Here is an 18,210-nt window from a genome sequence, read left to right as displayed (position 1 = left end):
TTTAGGGAAAACACTTTGAATGTTGTTACTATAAGGAGGCATTATATACAATGGTGCCTATAGTGTGAATGTAGTTCAGTGGGACTCAAAGTACTGTGCTGTTAGAGCTGGTCAGAGTGTTAGATGGGATCTTTGTATACCACTCTTATGTTGCTATTCATTACAGTAGAGCAGAGTTACATGTTGGTTTTGCACAGGCAGAAATGCTGGGCTTTCTGTGCATAGCCAGGGCTTTGGACAGGGGTCAACTTTCAGGAAAAAAAACCACAACAGGCTTGCACCAGCATCGGTCTAATACAAACCCTCCAATCTGCTATGCAGGCATCTTCTTTAAACTCAGCAGACATTCCTGAGAGACTGTCTGGAGGGGAGAGGTGACAGGTAGTGGGGGAGAGAAGACAGGATTATTTAGACTGGCTTAGCAGCTGGAAGCCATTAGAGTTTAGCAAGGTTTTCCTCCTTGGAGAAATCTTAAAGCAATTAAATTAGCACCAGGCCCAGGGAAGTGAACAAACTAAAAACTCCTGTTTCCTTGAACTGCCCTCCAGACTTAGGCCATCAGAGTCTCCAGTAAGCCGCAGGTCTCTCAAGGGGAATACAGCCTGAGTGGACCTGGAGCTTTGCTGTTTGTAAGCTTACCCAGCCTTCTTCTTGCACGTTCTTAAACTTGCTCCACTCCTACCCTTTCTCAACCTCTGATTCTGAAGAGCAGTTAAGAAAAGTCCAGTGTGACAGGCACAGACAGAAAATTAAGTGGTCTGAAGAAAGGGTGAAGCAGCAATACTATCTACAGATGTAAAACTGCAGAAAATGGGTGGTCTCCTGCAACTTCATGAGCTGCATGTTTTCTGTGTGTAAGTCAGGACTACATTGCTGGAAGCAGGCTCAGGCTGGTGCAGAAGTGAGCCAGAAGGGCTAACTAAACATCCAGACCAGCCCAAAAAGACCACTGTGACCCCTATGAAGTGCTCATCCTCTCCTGCTTTCTGTCTGCTCTCAGAGACCCTTCTCCCTTCAGCTCTGCAAACATGCAGCTCATTTCCTGTGTTTCCCAGCCATATTAAGATTTTGGGATACAGCTTGTAAGGTGACAAGGCTTTAACAGAACACAGCTCTTCTCCTGTATGAAATGCAGAGTGCACCTGAGACATGTTCTTCACAGAAATAATGAAAATCACAGATACCTTTCTATCTCCAGACCCATTTAGAAACCCTTTAATGCCACTTTTTTTTTGTTTTGTTTACCAAGGTCAAAGTCATTGTTGCGGCAGTTGCAGACCCATTGTTTCTTCACAAAGCCATTGCTGCAGAGAGCTACCACTGACTGAGCCAACCATATAGATACAAAACACTTAAGTGCATTAAGCGAAGGTGTTCTGTTGCAAAACCTGAGATTGCTTCATAAATGTTACCAAATTAGATGTGCATAGCTCATAAACATTATCAGATGATGTTTATATAAATCCATGGCTGAGATGTAGTGACATCATTCCCAAAAGCTTCTAAGTATAAAACTCCCCACTGCTCACGTTTTAATAGGTGTTAATTTCTCTACTTACAACTGTGTCTACTGTAACTTGGTTTGACTTAATTTAATTCAGGTAAAGAGGATTTTTCCCAAGGGACCCCAGATGCTTTAAAATTGGTCAGTACCAAGTATTTAGATCAGAAGAAGAATCTGTAGCTCCAAGTAACACGTGGAGGATACTACCTGAGTGCTGCCACTTCAGAGGAATATGTCTGTCTGGGGATGGACTTGGCACAAGCAAGGCCTGCAACAAAATAAAGAAGACTGCTCTGTTAGGACAATCCTTCTGCCTGTACAACACATAGATGATAGTAATTCAAAACAAGACATTATTTTCTCTTGGATGTTTAAACACAAGCAATCCCAATGCAGTTTACAAAGTGTGTCTGGAATATACCTCTGGGGCAAATCAGATCAAGCAATATTTGTGTTTTACAAGGCTTTACCATTTGTGACTGAAGCAGCCATCCCAAATCAATGCCAAGAAAGCCTTTTGGTTCAGCACATTGCTGTGGACTGTACACGTAACCTAATTTTCTGAACAGAGAGGGGTTGATTCTCAATTCCCTTGAAACAATTTTATGTGGCAGTAATTGCTCTGTCTCAAATGAGGTTACTCCCTGCACCCATCAGAATAAATACAAGAAAGGCTGGACTGACCACAGAAATAGTTTCCTGAAGTTTAGTAAGAGGTTATTCTTCTGTGCCTAATTGGCTGTGGATACAGATCTATACGCACACTGTACCTTTGGTCTGAGCAGATATATTAGCAGTATCCAAACGGTGACTCACCAAAGTCTGCTAATTTGAGCTCACCAAGGCAACTGATGAGCAAGTTCTGGGGTTTCAGATCACGGTGAAGAATGTGTTGTTGGTGGATATAAGCCAGGCCACGCAAAAGCTGGAACATGAAAAGCTAGGAAAAGCCAACAAAGAAACCGAACTGATTTTGTGTGAGTTTGCATTGATACATTAACTCTGAACTGCAGGAGAACTCCTGGAACAAAGCAGGGACAAAGCAAGTAAGAAACCAGTAAAAATCCTCAGATGAGCTGAGGTGGCTGAGGAAGGGAAAACTGCAGTGGGTACGAGTGCCCTGCAGCTTTCTGAGGGTTTCAGAGTGCAATATTTGGCCAGGAGGGCAGTTACATTGCAGTCCCTAAGTGCGCATTTTAGAAACGTAACTTTTCTTTAGAAGCGGACTATTGATTGCAGGAGCGGTCTCGGCTTTCGCAACAGGAGAGACTGATTTCCGCTTTCGGGACAAAGGCACACAGCCGAGCACGACGAGAGGTCACAGAGCTGGGAAGTTTTGCCCATCTGAGCCCGCGGACACCAGCAGAGGGAGCGCTGCGGTAGCCGCACACACCACCTCCGCCGAGGGTAAGCTGGACCAGGGAGCAGACCTACTTCACAGTGTGAGTGTAAGCTGGGAAAAAACACAAGGACCTGATTTGAACGGATGTAGCAAATAAGATATCATGAATGGAGCAAGCAAGCAGAAAAACAAGCAATAAATAAATATCCAACTCCCACCACCATGGCAGCGTCAATAAGCCTGGGGTAAAATAAGTTGAGCTGAAACAAATATATGAAGTGGGACAGTGGATAGAAACAAAACACAGCAAAAGTAATTAGACTTCACCGGAGAAGAGATATCTTTCACCAGATGTTTAATCTGAAGAGGAGGAAAAACAGTGACACCCATAGGTCATTTTTGTACCACAAACGAGACCCTGTTAATATTCTGTATACTTGCAACATAGTAAGAATCACTCAGAGAAAAACCAAACATTTGCCAGCAAAAATGAAGCAAGCCAGTTGACCTCTTAGAGGAGGAGTAAATAATTTTGCAGTTCTGTTCCTGCTGACAATGAGGATTTCAGACAAGAAAGCAGAGCAGCTGGCTACTATTTACTCACAGAAATGCCCATGAGTACATGTTACAGCTATGTACCCCATGTGCTTTACAAGTCTGTCTGGTAGCAGAACCCTTGAGATCTCTGCCAAAACTACAACACTGCATCTTCGACATATCTGAGCTTTAAGGATGTTTAAAATCAGAGGCCCCAAGAAACTTCTTTAGAATTGGTGTTGCTTAACAGCTATCTGGAAACAGATGTGAACAAGGTGGCAACATTTGGAGATGACAGAAGTATTTAGATTAGCTGTGATAAGAAGTGACAGTGGGGAACTTCAGAGAGATCTGACAAAGTCAGATGAATAGGCAGTTTGATAAGTTACAAAGTTATTGTTGACAGCTGTAAGATGTATTAACTGAAGCTGCTCAGGAAAAGGACCCAGGCATTCACTGAGGACATCTGCACTGAAACCTCAAGTCAGTGCACAGCAACAATCCTGGAAGTTAATTAAATGTGAACACACATACAAAAGAGGGTAGGAGACTATTACAAAATCACTCTATAAAGTAAGGGTATATTTTCAGCTGTGCTCAAGTTCAGGCAACCAATTACAAAAAAGCTGTAGTAGAAATAAAAGGGATTTACATGACCATAAGACCATAAATATGCAGAGAGTTAGCAATGAGGAGAGAGTGAGATTTGAGAGGTTTTAAGAAGAGATGAACAATGTATTTTAATGGTAAGAGGATATAAATTTGTGTAGAGGCAGATTTCCCTGCCACAAGATGTCATTGTTCACAAAAGCTGCATGTCCTCTTGCAGGCTCAGAAAATGTGAAGAGGGACTAACCAAAAAAAAGGCTTTGGAGACTGACAGGGAGGTTGTTAAATCTTTATAGAAGGCAGCTTTTCTCTAAAGTTTTGTCATCTATGGAACAAATAAATACCAGTAAGCCAAATCTGACCCCAAATGGGATGTATCATTATTTCCTATCCTTACTGTGGCTCATGAACAGTAGTTTTATTGTGTTGTCAAGGCAGAAACGGAGGTAAATAGTGTCTGCCACCCTAGTGAAGATAAGGTGTGGAATCATTTTTGCATACAGCTGTCATATACAAAAATAAAAGAGTAAAGCTTTGTGGCTGGAAAGCAAGAGATCAGGAAACAAAATCAGTCATTGCACTAAAGGATTACAATTCATCTCTATAGATATTTCATAATGCAGTAAATTCATTATGCAGCCACTTAACAGTACTAGTGTGTTAGGGGGCTGTAAGAGTGAATTTTCCTTTTTGCTCATACTGCAGACATGAGTTCACCACACAAACGACTATGAGGAAGTTTTGAAATGGCAAGTGAAACAGAAAGGAGGAACTGGGTTCATAACAGAAGGACTTGGTGCACCATGTTGAAACTTTTATGCTGAGGTATGCAACTCTGTGGAAACCACTGAAAAGGCTGGCTAAAGGGCGAGAGAGAAAGACCATGAAAGATGAAGTAACGACCCTTGAACTGAGGAGCAGCCCCCCAGAGCATAATTGGGCAGGCACAAAGTGGCCCCTGGAGAGGGACAGGACCAATGGTTCTCCTGGGACGTGTTAGCCACACGTGCCGGAACAACTGGGCTGTTCTTCAGGGATACAAGATTGGGAGATCCAGAGTTGAGGAGATAGCCGCAACATCAAGGAGAACATCGCCTCTGTGGGGACACCCGCTTAAGAGCTGCCCTGCTTACCTGACTCAGCCAAATCCCTCATGAAATCTCTGGGGAAAAGCTCCATTCTTGGTGTCCTCCTGTGCTGCATAGTGGGGTCGGTATGTGTGTAATGCAATAAACACTTTGCTGCTTTCATTTCTGCTCAGTTCTTTAGTCTTTGGAATCTAACTACCACAACTAGCTCCACAGGAAGCTAGAGAAACAACACTTACCTTGTACTCCAAGACAAATGTTAGTGTCCCCTTGGTCTGGATAATGTCATGAAGCAGTACAACATTGGTATGTTTCAAATGCTTGAGAAGGGAAGCTGGAAAAACACAAAAGGAAGATCAATTTAATCACTGCTGCTGGAAATGGAAGGAGAAGGTGCACACAGCAAGGCAGTGAGAATTAAAAAACTGGGGAAAATAGTCCAGAATTGGCAGTTCTGTGAGAAGCAGCAACTACTGAGTCTGGAGGAGGATGGAGCAGCTCCTTAGAGAAGCAAGCATCAGTGCTCCGGGCTTGGCAGGAACCTGTCCTTCTCTCAGAGGTGGGATCCTGCTCTGTCAGAAATAGCAGCTTGCAGTTCCCAGCTGTCAGCTTCTCAGCTGAGGAGAAGGAATTTCTTCAAGGCAAATGCCAAGAGGATGGCTCTGGGAGCTCCCAGAGACAAAATGCAGCAGCCTCCAGCCTGTCACTGAGCTTCTCATCCTTCTTCCATCTGCCTCCTGGCACATGCCCTCAGCTGGGCCTCTGGGAAACTTCTGGGGGAAGCTGAGTTTCTATCAGTTTCCAGCTTCACAATATCAAGGTGTAGAAATGTGGCAAAAGAAATGACTGTAGATGCTAAGCTGAATTCTGAATTTAGCTCTGTGCTTTTAGTTCAGAGAAAGCATACTGGTTACTTTCTCCCACTTAAAACTCAAAGAGCAGAGATGATGAAGTTACCGAGTGAACAGAACTTGTTTGTATTTACACAACTTTGGCACATTTTTTTTTCTTTCAGCCTAACTATCTAAAAGCATCATTGCAGCCATGTGGCCGTGGTCCTTACGTGCTGAAGTGCCTCTGCCAAGCCTCATCACATCTCGGGTGTGGTGATGGAAGTGGCAGCACATGGAAGAGTCTCTGCTGCCATGCAGGCCACAGAGCACTGACTGATGCCAAGACATAAGCTACAGCCTTCTGAGCCTTTCAGCGTTGTGTTAGGTTTGTCACGGTAGTGCAGGCTCCAGCCGACTCTCTCATGAAGGCAGCTTCTCAAGAGAAAGTCTCAAACATAGTCTTTATGGGGGGATATCATTCACAGCTTCATTATCTGCCACCTTAAGTCTGAGACAATTGTTGCCATAGCTCTGCACAGAGAAGACATGTGGGGAAGGAGTGTAACTGTCATAATTCTGCCTGTAGATCCTTGGCACTGCTGAAGAATCTGACCCAGCTGTTACACCAAAACTGTGCACACACAGAAGCCACAAAGCTCAGCAAAAACAGGGGTCCTGACTCCAGATTTTAGCTTCTGACATCGCAGAATAGCTGAACAGTCTCAGAACTGCTCCAGGCTCACTTTTCCCTGCTGATTGAAACCAAATTAGGTTACAGCCAGACCACTCAGTGCTACAAATTTCATTCAGATAAGGCATGGGCATCCAATCTCATTTCTGCTGAATTAGCAAAGCACACAATACAGAGCTTGGGCTGGCCGTGGGAGGCCAAATGAGGTTTGGTCCTGGATAAAAGCTGCTTTTTGTTTTTCAAACAATCTGCAGAAGATATTTTAAGAATTTCATGCTGGCAAAGCAAATTCATACTGGATTAGCACTTTGTGTTTTGCGACTGTAACAATTTCACCTGGTTCTAAAAGCCCTACAGCCAGATATACTGTATTCCACAGCTGTGGCCTAAGCATATGGCAGTACTGAGACTGCTGAGCAGCAAGGGATGCCTGATTCAGCCTAACAACTGGAAACAGCACAGATTGTAAATTAGTTCTTGTAAAGAGCTTGGTGCTGCTGCTGCAGCTAAACTGCCTCTAGTACTGATGCTAGTTCATTTAGTTACCACCAGTATGTTCCCAGTGCACGGCAGCATGAACATTAAACATGTTCTGCATTGCATCTAACTGCTTATGAACCCAGTAAAGATACTCTGTCTAGATCCCATCTGCTGTGGAAAAGGGCTGCTAACCTGGCTCTGCAATACCTCAAACCCCCCCACATGACCAGAGCTGTTGCTCCAGCAGAGCAGCATGGAGGGTTCACAGTAAAATGGAGAATTTAGCCCCTGTGGCTTAAATCAGGCCTCTGGGAACTGCTCCTCGGTTGCTTCTACAACCCCCTGCTGGGGTGTCAGGTGCTACAGCCAGAACTGAGCATTAAAGGCATTTTGTCTCTGTGGGACTTCCTGGGGTGAAGCTGCTTTTTGTCACAAGAGTACCATTCCTCCAGGGTAGCACAGAATGCACCATGTTAGTAAATCTTGTGCTTTGTTTGCCCTACTGACTTACATTGTAAATTTGAGGTGTCAGATGCTGCAAGGCTCAGCAGTACACAAAGGATCGACTTAAAGTAGACCTTTCATAGGATCACCCTTGTTTTCTCCCATAATGAATGAAGTTAAGGCTCTCAGCCTGTCCAGTAGAGCATGTTAAAGTTGTGCTGATCTTTAGAGCATCATTAGTTCTATGTAGATAAAGCTTTTAAGGCTTATTTTACTGGTGGGCTGTGTAAATGCAGAGCAAAAGCACCACAGCAAATGAGTGCATAGGAAACTGTAACACAAGCCATTCTGTAAATAGGTGTATTTAGGTATCTCTCTACTTTCCCAGAATTGGACTAAGGACTTTGTAAACTTTCTTATCTTGATTACACTGTTATAAACCTGGAGTGTGTCCACTGACCTCTCCTGTTATTCTTAGCTGACTGGTATGAGAGTCGTTCTATAGTATGGCTGCTCTGTGAAAGCTGGCACATCTGGTCCCAGACTCTCTATCCCAGCCCTAGTTTTGAACTGCAGTAACACATAAAAACCAAAATACATATGACCTCTTACACTGATGGCTCTCACTAACACCAGACAACAGACTGGCACAAAGGTTTCATGTTTCTGTGTAAGGAAGAAATCAGATTATGGTCCTCTTGGGATCATAGAGCAGACAAAAATAGAAGCCTTAATCAGCCAGGCAGTTTATAAACTTGGTCTGTGGGGACATGTAAATATGTTAAGCCAAAGTCAAGCACTTAAACAAAAGTATTTCTTTTTCAAAGAAATTGAGAGAGCTGCAGACATTTTGCCAGTGCTCTACAAAGTTGACCAATAGAAATAATTTCTCATGCAGCTGAAATGATAGTTGTTATTAAACACCAGTTTTATTGAGAGCATTTCTCTTCAGACTGGGATCAGACCTGGATGCTTCAGGTATCAGCCAGATTGTTTGTGGTAAGAGCAAGCAGAGACCCTGGTACAAAGGGGACTTCCAGTCCACCACTGCCCAATGCAACAGTGGCAAAACCTGCCATGCAGCACTAATGTACAGATGTGGGAATGAGATACCAACTACAGAGCAGGCAAGAGGTGTAAGAAGGCCCCTACACTGCTAGAAAGGACATGCTCTGGCTGCAGCCGGCACAATTATGCCCCTCGCTCTTCACCTGTGTTTGAAGCAGCTCTTTCTGTCTTACCTTCCCGAATAGCTGTAAAGGGCACTCCCTCCTCTGCCTCTAGCCAGATCGCTTTCAGCACCATCAACTAGCTGTTGATCCTGTCAGGGCAGAGTGGTGTCTGGCATAGCAACGTTAACTATCTCCCGTTAAGTGCTCCAACTTACCCAAGCAAAGTTTCTAGGGCTCACCCAGGCCAAGCTCAGAAGGGAATTACAAACCACCTCCATCTTGTCTTCATTAGCAGTGGAACAGGAGCCAGCCTGCCCGGCTAGAGTAGCATCTTTCTCCTGACTGGGTATTGTTAGAGCATGGCTTTGGGCAGTGTTCCCACTCTGCCCTCTCACAGTTTTCCTGCCCCTGCATGATGGCAGCATGGCTTTATCCCCAGTTTTTTTGTCATGCAGGGATCACTCATTTGAAGGAAAACTCTCATTCCCTCCCTAGTGCAGGAAGACTGGATGCTGCTGCAAAGCGGTGTCTGTGGAACCAAATGGCTATAGTGGAGGAGTTCCCAGAGAAATTCAGATAGAGCTTTGTGAGTATCCTCGTTAAAGGCAAAGCTGGACTTTCAATTTGCCTTTATCTTCCATAACAGGTGTTTTCAACAGACACTGGGAAGGCAATAATGGTCCATGCTTACTTGCTGATCCTTTTGTATACAGTTGCACAGGATCCTCCACACAGCTTCTCTAGACGTACATAGGATGTGGCAGCTCCAAAGGGCATGCCTGGTCTCTGTTTCATGAAGAAATTGGTATGGGGTTTAGATTGCTGGGTAGAACAAGAAGCTACTAGCATGTCATTCAGTGATGAAACTCATAGCTGGAATAATCATGGGGTGAAATACTTTCTGTCTGTCTCTATGCATGCTGCACACACCACCATTTGAAGCTCTCCACAACATCCTGCTCCTGGAAAGGATCAGTGTGACTCCAAGGCCCCTGCATTCTGGATCTCCAACTCTGGAGGGTGTGAAGCTGCCAGGGCTGCAGCAAGGGTAGAGGAAGGTGTGAGCTGGTTACATCCAACAGTTGGCACAGGAAAAGAAGGCAAATTGTACCACTGGCAACCCACCATGTTACTGATGTGTTTCCTTTCTCCTTGACTGCACTGGCTTTGAGCACTGCACATCATTTTCATCTCCCTCCCCACCAGTCACAGATCTCCAGTACAGTTTCTCAGCTCCATTTGTAAGGGAAACAACGACCTATATGTCCCTGTCTTGGTAAATGGTAGCAATCACCCTGAGAACAAAGATAAGACTGCCTTAATTGCCTTAATTGCAGAGGACACTTCTACCAGTAACATTCTAAATGTGTGTTATTCTTTCTTACCCTTGATTTATTCATCTCTAGATAGCAATCTGTTAGGGCACAGACTAAAAACCAAATGCAAGAGTGAAATTTCAGGAAATCTAAATTTATGCCTTCTTCTCTTCCTTAACACCCTCCTCTCTGCACTGTTCTAATTTACACAGTGTGTTAATTTGGCCCATACAGCATAACAGTGCCATGAACAATACAATTGTAAAAATAGTAGTAATGAATGGCAGGCAAGCTGCAAGCTCCTCCTGAGCAGCCACATTGGCTGGGTGCCTGCATTATCATTTGACTCAAATATAACAGGATTTGTAATCTATTGCATGCTGCCTCTTCCAGAACTGTACGTTGTTGGCTCCCTCCCTGTTTTACAATCCCTCACTGGCACAGAACTTGCTGGAGTGCCATCTTTTCCCTGTTCATCACATCAAAGGCATTTATTGTCATCTAAGGCACAGAGTCCTCCTTCAGTAGCTTCCTAAACCTGAAGCTGCAGAGTTCGATGCTGTCTGGTTATGTGCAAATGTGAATGTATTGCAGTCCAACAAGCAGAAGAACACAGGCATAATGTATCTCAGTGCAGAATTATCACTGTGTGATATTAAATACCTCTGCTGTAGACACTGCTTCTGTGTGCTGAAGGCCTGGGATATATTGGGAGCCCCTTCTCTCTGAATAGCAGCTGCAGCCTCCTGTTCTGACAGCACTTACAACAGGCCTCCCATGTTGTCCTGTTTCAGTTCAAATGTATCTATTTTTCTCTCCTTTGCTCCTCCTTATCCCTCTGTCTGTAGTAAGAGTTCATATGACTCGTATGAGGTCTCTGCCTCAAGCAGTCTTGCGATTTCTGCAGTTTTTCTTTGGAAGTCCAACACTCAGTGAGCCAGATTCACCCCTGGAGTAGCTCTATTGATTTCAGCTCATTTGGCATTTTTTTATACCTAAAGATGGAGAAATAAGCAGTAATCTCAAACTTTCTGTGCTTTCAAATTTATTTCACTTAAGCAACTCTCAGTGTAATATGTTAGGTAATGAAGTGAGAGGTTTCATCCAGGAACAGACCTTGACTTCCCTCTGTGTCTGTAACAGTTACTATTCTAGGCTTCAGGCTTTAGCCATTAGGCCTTAAGTTGGGCTATCTGAGCAGTGTGGCTGAGCTGTGGTTTCTGCAGGAGCTGTGCACCGGGCTTGCTTTGGTATTTATGTTCTTAATCATGATGTGGTGGCAATGTCAGTATAGGGAACAGTCTGTCCCTGTTGGATCACTTGTCGAAGGGATGCAATGAGTTTCAGCTGGTAGAAAACCGGCTTGTCAAAATAGCCAGACCAAACAGATTAATCCAGCCTCAAAGAGATTTCATCAATTATGTGCTAAGCAGATTTACACTGGATGTGAATAAACAGAAGTTCCTTCCTTCAGTCCCTCATGAGTAGGAGTTGCTGTGCAGCTTCCTAGGACTAACACCCAACCCACACTGTGAAAATGCTAGCGAGGGGTGAGGGAGCAGGCATCATACCATGGATTTTTTATGCCAACCCCTTAGGTCCTTCAGTTTTCATTTGTATGCATGATGTGAATTCTCCCCTTTGCTTCAGTTTTGGTGCCTAAGAATAACGCTCTTTCCTTGAGCAAAAGGATATATTTTTAAGCAACAATCTCCTGGGAAGGCAGGAACAATTTGTGTCTCATTGCAAACTACCCAGCCTTTGCATGGCAAGAAGGAGCTAACATACCTGGAAGGCTTGATTTCTCTCACATAATTTTCTTTTTCACTTCCCAGTTAGCCATAATTTGCTAAATATCTCTCATCATGAACCTCAGCCTTGTATTTATTTTCCATGTATTCTTTGAGCCATCAAAATACAGCAGTAATTTGATTGTGCTCTTCAGGCATTATAAAGGCTGTCTAGACGCAATGAACTCAGTAATAAACTGATGCATATCTGCACAGAGTTTTTTATTCTGGAAAATACTTTTAATTGTTATGACCATATTTATACAAATAGACTTTTAAAATATATCTAAGCCTAAGCAATACTTGCCTTTTAGAGGAATGGAAAGAGGAAAAAAAGTACAAAAAGTAGACAATATAAAAATAATAATTACATATTAATTCATATGAAGATTGTTAATTTTAATTTTAGCTACATTCTGTGTTAGGGAGGAGAGGGGAATCACTCTGTTATGAAGAAAAGTCATGCAACTTTTGCCAGTTAGTAAGAGCTGGTAAATGAAGAAAGCAGGGTAATAGCTGGTGGTTCTGGGTATTGAAAAAAGGTAAAATCAAATGGAGTATTCATTCCACTTATCAGATGAAACACTCTAATAGAAATGTTTAACAGTTATCCATAAAAAACATAAAGAGTTTATAAAGGAGAGCCTTTACCTGTCATCAGAACCATGGTTCTTAAAGGAAAGCTTCAGGCAATGTAAGAAATAGTCTTCAAAGGGCAGGCATAACATAAAAAGTACATTTTGCAGAGCTTTTTAAAGTAGAAACACATGTATGTGGTATGTATATACACATACAGGTGTATATATAATAGTATGTACATACACATATGGTTGTATATCTGTAATAGTATGTATATGCACATATAGGTGTTTATATAGTATGTATAAACATATATAGGCCTGTATGTGCGCAGAATTTGTACATACACATGTAGACATCTAATGTACACCTACATATACAGGTAAGCAACTGTTTAGGTAAAGCTTGTCCTGTAGGAGGGCCCTAGGTCAGCAAACTGTGGTGCAGGCCGACTCCCATTCAAACGAGTAACTGCACTCAGAGGGTTTATGGAGCACGAGAGGGTATTACCGAGTATTGGTCAGGCTTCCTGCGTGGGTTACAGCTTTGTTCTTTATTCGTGCCCCATACAGTTTGAAATACGTGTTCAGGTGACTCTTGGGGCCGGCATGGTAACGCTGGTGTTGCACAACCAGCCTCACTCCTCTGCTGTTTACCACTCCCAACGCGCTGTCAACACCACCACCATCAGCTGACCGAACTCCCGCGACCCGGCGGGTCTCGCTCTCGGACTGTTTTGTCCCGGGCCGGGACCCGTCGTGGCGGCGGCCGAATCCCGCCTCCGCCCTGCGGCCTTTTTCCTCAGTGCCGCTGCGTGCGCGGGCCGACGCCGGGATCCACCCCCCTTCACGGCGGACGCCCCTCCCGCGGCCCCGCGTGAATCAGCTGATCCGGCGGTGGGAGCGAGCGCGGCGCCCGGTGAGGCGGCGGCGGGAGGAAGGGAGTGAGGGAGCGGCGGGAGGTGCCGGGGCAGCGCGCACCCTCCGTGGGGGGGAGTGGAGCTTGGGTCACGTGGGGCGCCGACCTGTATGTGTGTGGGGGGTGTGTGTGTGTGCCTAGGGTGTCGTTCTCCCGCCGCCCCCCAGAACGGCTCCGCGCTGCCGTTATCCGCGCGCGCCCCCTCAGCGGCTCCCTGCCGCTCGGCCCATGCCTGTGGCCCCGCGTCCTCAGCCCTGTCCCCGGGGAGCCGCTCCTGGCTGCAGGGCAACAGGTGGGGGAAGTGCGGAGGGGCGGCGAGGGGAAGGGCTCCTCTCCTGAAGGGACATGGGAAGAGCGGCGAGCGCCGAGGGCCGGCCTGGCGCTCCCTGCGGCTGCCGCACCTGGGCTGTAGGCAGGAGGTGGTGTGCTGCGATGCTGCTGAGGGAACGGGCCATGCTCGTTATGGGACTGGGCATGAGTAACTGAGGAGGAGGCTCAAGACCTCTGACTGAAGGCTATCTAACTCTTAGAGCCTGATGGAGCAGAGATGTTGACCTCTTTATGTAGGTTCCTAAAGGACTCCTCCCTCTTGATGAGAGTTTTTAAGGCATACTTTAAACAGTATGCCCTTTATCACATTACACTTTTGTTTCAGAGCCCTTTCTCTTTGCATGATTTGTTTGCTCAGGAGTAAATGTTTCAACTTTCAGAATCTATAGAAGGATGGCATTGGCGTGGGTGCAGTATGGTGTACAGATGACATAGCACGCTGTCACTCTCACAGACCTTTCAGCACAAAAAGTAACTGGTGAGACACTGAGGAGCAACTAGAGTAGTCACAGAGAACTGGTAGTTCATCACTGCTGTTGTAGTGCAGCAACTTATGTGAATTTTCTCTATTTACCTTCCTTAAGCTTCTGTGGAGTTAACTGTTTAGACGGGGAAGCACCTGAACCTGTGCTGAATTAAGAAGGTGTAAATTCAAAAGGAAAGAGGAGAAAGAGATATTCAGAATTTTTTTTAGTCTCCTATGAGTTTGATAAACATTAAATTACTAATTCTGTGCTATAGTAATTTTCAGCTGTGTTCTTTTAGCTGATAGTTGGCCCTTTGTTGTAGTTCTACACACACACACCCCTTTACTCTTATATCTTGTTTGCTACAATCCCTCATTCACTGGAACCAGCATTAAAAGCTTTCAGCACACACCTGAAGGGATTGCAGCTGTCTTAGTAGCAAGTTGTTTTGTTTTGTTCTGAGCAGATCTTAATCACATAATATTAAAAACAATGGTTGTTTAGTTGGTGCTGACCAAATCACAAGGGCTTCTTGGAGTGGTAACACATTATATGTGAACTACTGTTAGCAATGATAAATGATACATATGTAGATAAGGCTGATGATGACAACTGTGGTTGAATTACAAAGCTTGGAGGTAACCTTCAGAACCTGAGTAGATAACCTTGTATAACAAACTTGCAGTCTTAGTGGTATAAGTTATCACTATAAAAATGTTTATAAACATGTCTGAAAGCTGTAGATGTACTGTAGTATTTGTTAACTATAGCAGGTAAATAAGTACATAAGGCTGATGGGAGTTGTAGTATTTCTGAAAGTCAGGGGCATACCAGATATTCTTGTTCAGCCCTGAATGTAAGATGACTTATACCCAGGATGCTTATTAAAGAATGGTCACTGACAGTGAAGGACACAATACCATAGTAATGAAAGCCATGTTTACTCCACCTCATTCCCTGCCATAGCAGTTATTATGCTGTGGTAGCATTTGGTTTCTGGAGAATTTGAATTCACATTCTGCTCTGTAAGTGGGAATTACGACCTCAGTGTCACGCTATGACCATCTGTTTGTAGCACAAATCCATTTAATAATTCGGCATTATTTGGCAGTCTGCTTTTTTTCCTTTTGTAGTGTAAAGCAAAAATTTAGAAAGTGAATGTGTGGGCACAGCAGTGCAGGTGCTGGTGTCATACCCATCTTCCATACCATGGCAATGATTTATTGTGCCTGGCCATTCGCTTGTGTGACTGTTAAACCTCGTAACAGTTCAGGTAGTCTTAATAGAAAAGAAATAACGTATGTGTAATGCTACATTGTACTAGTAAATGGATATGAAACTGCAAGGAGAATTCTATATTCCTACTCAGAGGAAGAAACCTTATAATTACTTAATTTGAGGCTGTGACCAAATACTTTGTATTTTGTATTAGCTGTGAAATGGAAATAATGTTGCACTCTCCTAGAAGAGAATGAAAACTTGCACTGATCTTGAAAATTGTTTATAAATGTCTTCAAGGTGTCTCATTTATGGAAAGAAAATGGCATTAGGGACCAACATTTTCAGTTGGGCCTTGAAGGGAGATTGTGCAAAACAGCTAGTCAAATGCTTGGCTTTATCTTTGAATAGTAACTTTCGTGGAATCCTAGAATAGTCGGGGCTGGAAAGGACCTTAAGATCATCAAGTTCCAACCCACCTGCCGTGGGCAGGGGCACCTTGCACTAAACCACGTCACCCAAGGCTCTCTCCAAACTGGCCTTGAACATTGCCAGGGATGGAGCATTTACAACCTCCCTGTGCAACCCATTCCAGTGCCTCACCACCCTCACAGTAGAGAACTTCCTTATATCCAATCTAAACTTCCCCTGTTCAAGTTTTAACCCATTACCCCTTGTCCTATCACTACAGTCCCTAATGAATAGTCCCTCCCCACACCTCTGTAGCCCCCTTCAAATACTGGAAGGCTGCTATGAGGTCTCCACGCAGCCTTCTCTTCTCCAGGCTGAACAGCCCCAACTTTCTCAGCCTGTCGTCATATGGGAGGTGCTCCAGTCCCCTGATCATCCTCGTGGCCCTCCTCTGGACTTGTTCTAACAGTTCCATGTCCTTTTTATGTTGAGGACACCAGAACTGCACACAATACTCCAAGTGAGGTCTCACGAGAGCAGAGTAGAGGGGCAGGATCACCTCCTTCGACCTGCTGGTCACACTGCTTTTGATGCAGCCCAGGATACGGTTGGCTTTCAGGGCTGTGAGTGCACACTGAAGCTGGCTCATGTTCATTTTCTCATCGACCAATACCTCCAAGTCCTTTTCCTCAGGGCTGCTCTGAATCGAGTCTCTGCCCAACCTGTAGCTGTGCCTAGGATTGCTCCAACCCTTGTGTAGGACCTTGCACTTGGCATGGTTAAATTTCATAAGGCTGGCATCAGCCCACCTCACAAGTGTGTTGACATCCCTCTGGATGGCATTCCTTCCCTCCAGCGTATCAACAGAACCACACAGCTTGGTGTCATCGGCAACCTTTCTGAGGGCACACTCAATCCCACTGTCCATGTCACTGACAAAGATGTTGAACAAGACCAGTCCCAACACCGATCCCTGAGGGACACCACTCGTTACCGGTCTCCAGCCGGACATTGAACCGTTGACCACAACTCTTTGCGTGCAGCCATCCAGCCAGTTCTTTATCCACTGAATGGTCCACCTATCAAATTGGTGTCTCTCCAATTTAAAGACAAGGATGTCATGTGGGACAGTGTCAAATACTTTGCACAAGTCCAGGTAGATGACATCAACTGCTCTGCCCCTGTTCATCAGTTCTGTAGCTCCCTCATAGAAGGCCACCAAATTGGTCAGGCAGAATTTCCCCTTAGTGAAGCCATGCTGCCTGTCACCAATCATCTTGATGTTTTTCATGTGCCTTAGCACGCCTTCCAGGAGAATCTGCTCCGAGATTTTGCCAGGCACAGAGGTGAGACTGACTGGTCTGTAATTCCCCAGGTCATCCATTTTCCCCTTCTTGAAAATGGGGGTTACATTTCCCTTTCTCCAGTCATCGGGAACTTCACCTGTCTGCCATGATTTTTCAAATATGATGGCCAGTGGCTTAGCAACTTCATTTGCCAGCTCCTTCAGGATCCACAGATGGATTTCATCAGGTCCCATGCACTTGTGTACATTCAGGTTCTTAAGATGGTCTCGAACCAGATCTTCTCCTACAGTGGGCCCTAGGTCTTCATTCTCACAGTCCCTGTGTCTGCCTTCCAAGACTTGGGTGGTGCGGTCAGAGCCTTTGCCAGTGAAGACCGAGGCAAAGAAGTTATTAAGAACCTCAGCCTTCTCCAAATCCAGGGTAGCCAGTTCTCCTGATGGCTTCCAGAGAGGGCTCACGTTGTCCCTGGTCTGTCTTTTATTCGCAATGTACATATACAATCCCTTCTTGTTGTTTTCCACATCCCTAGTCAAGTTTAATTCTAACTGGGCCTTAGCTTTCGTAGCCTAGCTTCCTGGACAGCATCCCTGTACTCTTCCCAAGCTGCCTGTCCTTGCCTCCACTTTTTTATAAGCCTCTTTTTTCCTTCTAAGTTTCCTCAGCAGCTCCTCATCCATCCAAGGTCTCCTGGCCCTCCTGCTGCACTTCCTTCTAGTTGGGATGTAACACTCCTGAGCTTGTAGGAGGTGATACCCGAATATCAGTCAGCAGTCTTGGGCCCCTCTGGGGCTCTGTCCCATGGAACCTTACTAAGCAGGTTCGTGAAGAGGCCAACGTCTGCTCTCCTGAAGTCCAGAGCAGTGAGCTTGCTGCATGCTCTTCTCACTGTCCTGAGGATCTGGAATTCCACCATCTCGTGATCGCTGCAACCAAGGCTGCCCTGGAGTGTCACATTTCCAATGAGCCCTTTCCTGTTGGTGAGCACGAGGTCAAGCACAGCACCTCTCCTTGTCGGCTCCTCTATTACTAGCAGGAGCAAGTTGTCTTCCACACAATCGAGGAACCTCCTGGATTGCTTGTGCCGGGCTGTACCATCGCTCCAACAGATGTCAGGGTGATTGAAGTCCCCCATGAGAACAAGGGCCTGTGAGCGTGAGGCTGTTCCTATCTTTCT

The 18,210-nt window shown here is 44.9% G+C and overlaps 2 protein-coding genes across 2 annotated transcripts in view; one reads left to right on the top strand and one right to left on the bottom strand.

The window, feature by feature from the left end:
• Window positions 1-12,473, bottom strand: part of CDK15 (cyclin dependent kinase 15) — a 37,343-nt gene extending 24,870 nt beyond the window's left edge. Inside the window, 9 exon segments of the mRNA XM_034065760.1 lie at window positions 1,654-1,698; window positions 1,700-1,772; window positions 2,321-2,444; window positions 5,320-5,414; window positions 8,770-8,849; window positions 9,392-9,486; window positions 9,627-9,765; window positions 10,663-10,762; window positions 12,458-12,473. Coding sequence (XP_033921651.1) covers window positions 1,654-1,698; window positions 1,700-1,772; window positions 2,321-2,444; window positions 5,320-5,414; window positions 8,770-8,849; window positions 9,392-9,486; window positions 9,627-9,765; window positions 10,663-10,762; window positions 12,458-12,473 — 767 coding nt within the window.
• Window positions 12,474-13,229: 756 nt separating this feature from the next.
• ALS2 (alsin Rho guanine nucleotide exchange factor ALS2) overlaps window positions 13,230-18,210 on the top strand; it is a 44,037-nt gene continuing 39,056 nt past the window's right edge. The window contains exon 1 of the mRNA XM_005144638.4: window positions 13,230-13,303. The gene's annotated coding sequence lies outside the window, so the exon portion shown is untranslated. The remainder of the gene's footprint in view (window positions 13,304-18,210) is intronic.

The sequence above is a fragment of the Melopsittacus undulatus genome, chromosome 8 (assembly GCF_012275295.1).
Source record: "Melopsittacus undulatus isolate bMelUnd1 chromosome 8, bMelUnd1.mat.Z, whole genome shotgun sequence".
Taxonomy (NCBI): Eukaryota; Metazoa; Chordata; class Aves; order Psittaciformes; family Psittaculidae; genus Melopsittacus; species Melopsittacus undulatus.
The sequence above is the reverse complement of the archived record's forward strand: the minus strand, read 5'-3'. Positions and strand labels throughout refer to the sequence as shown.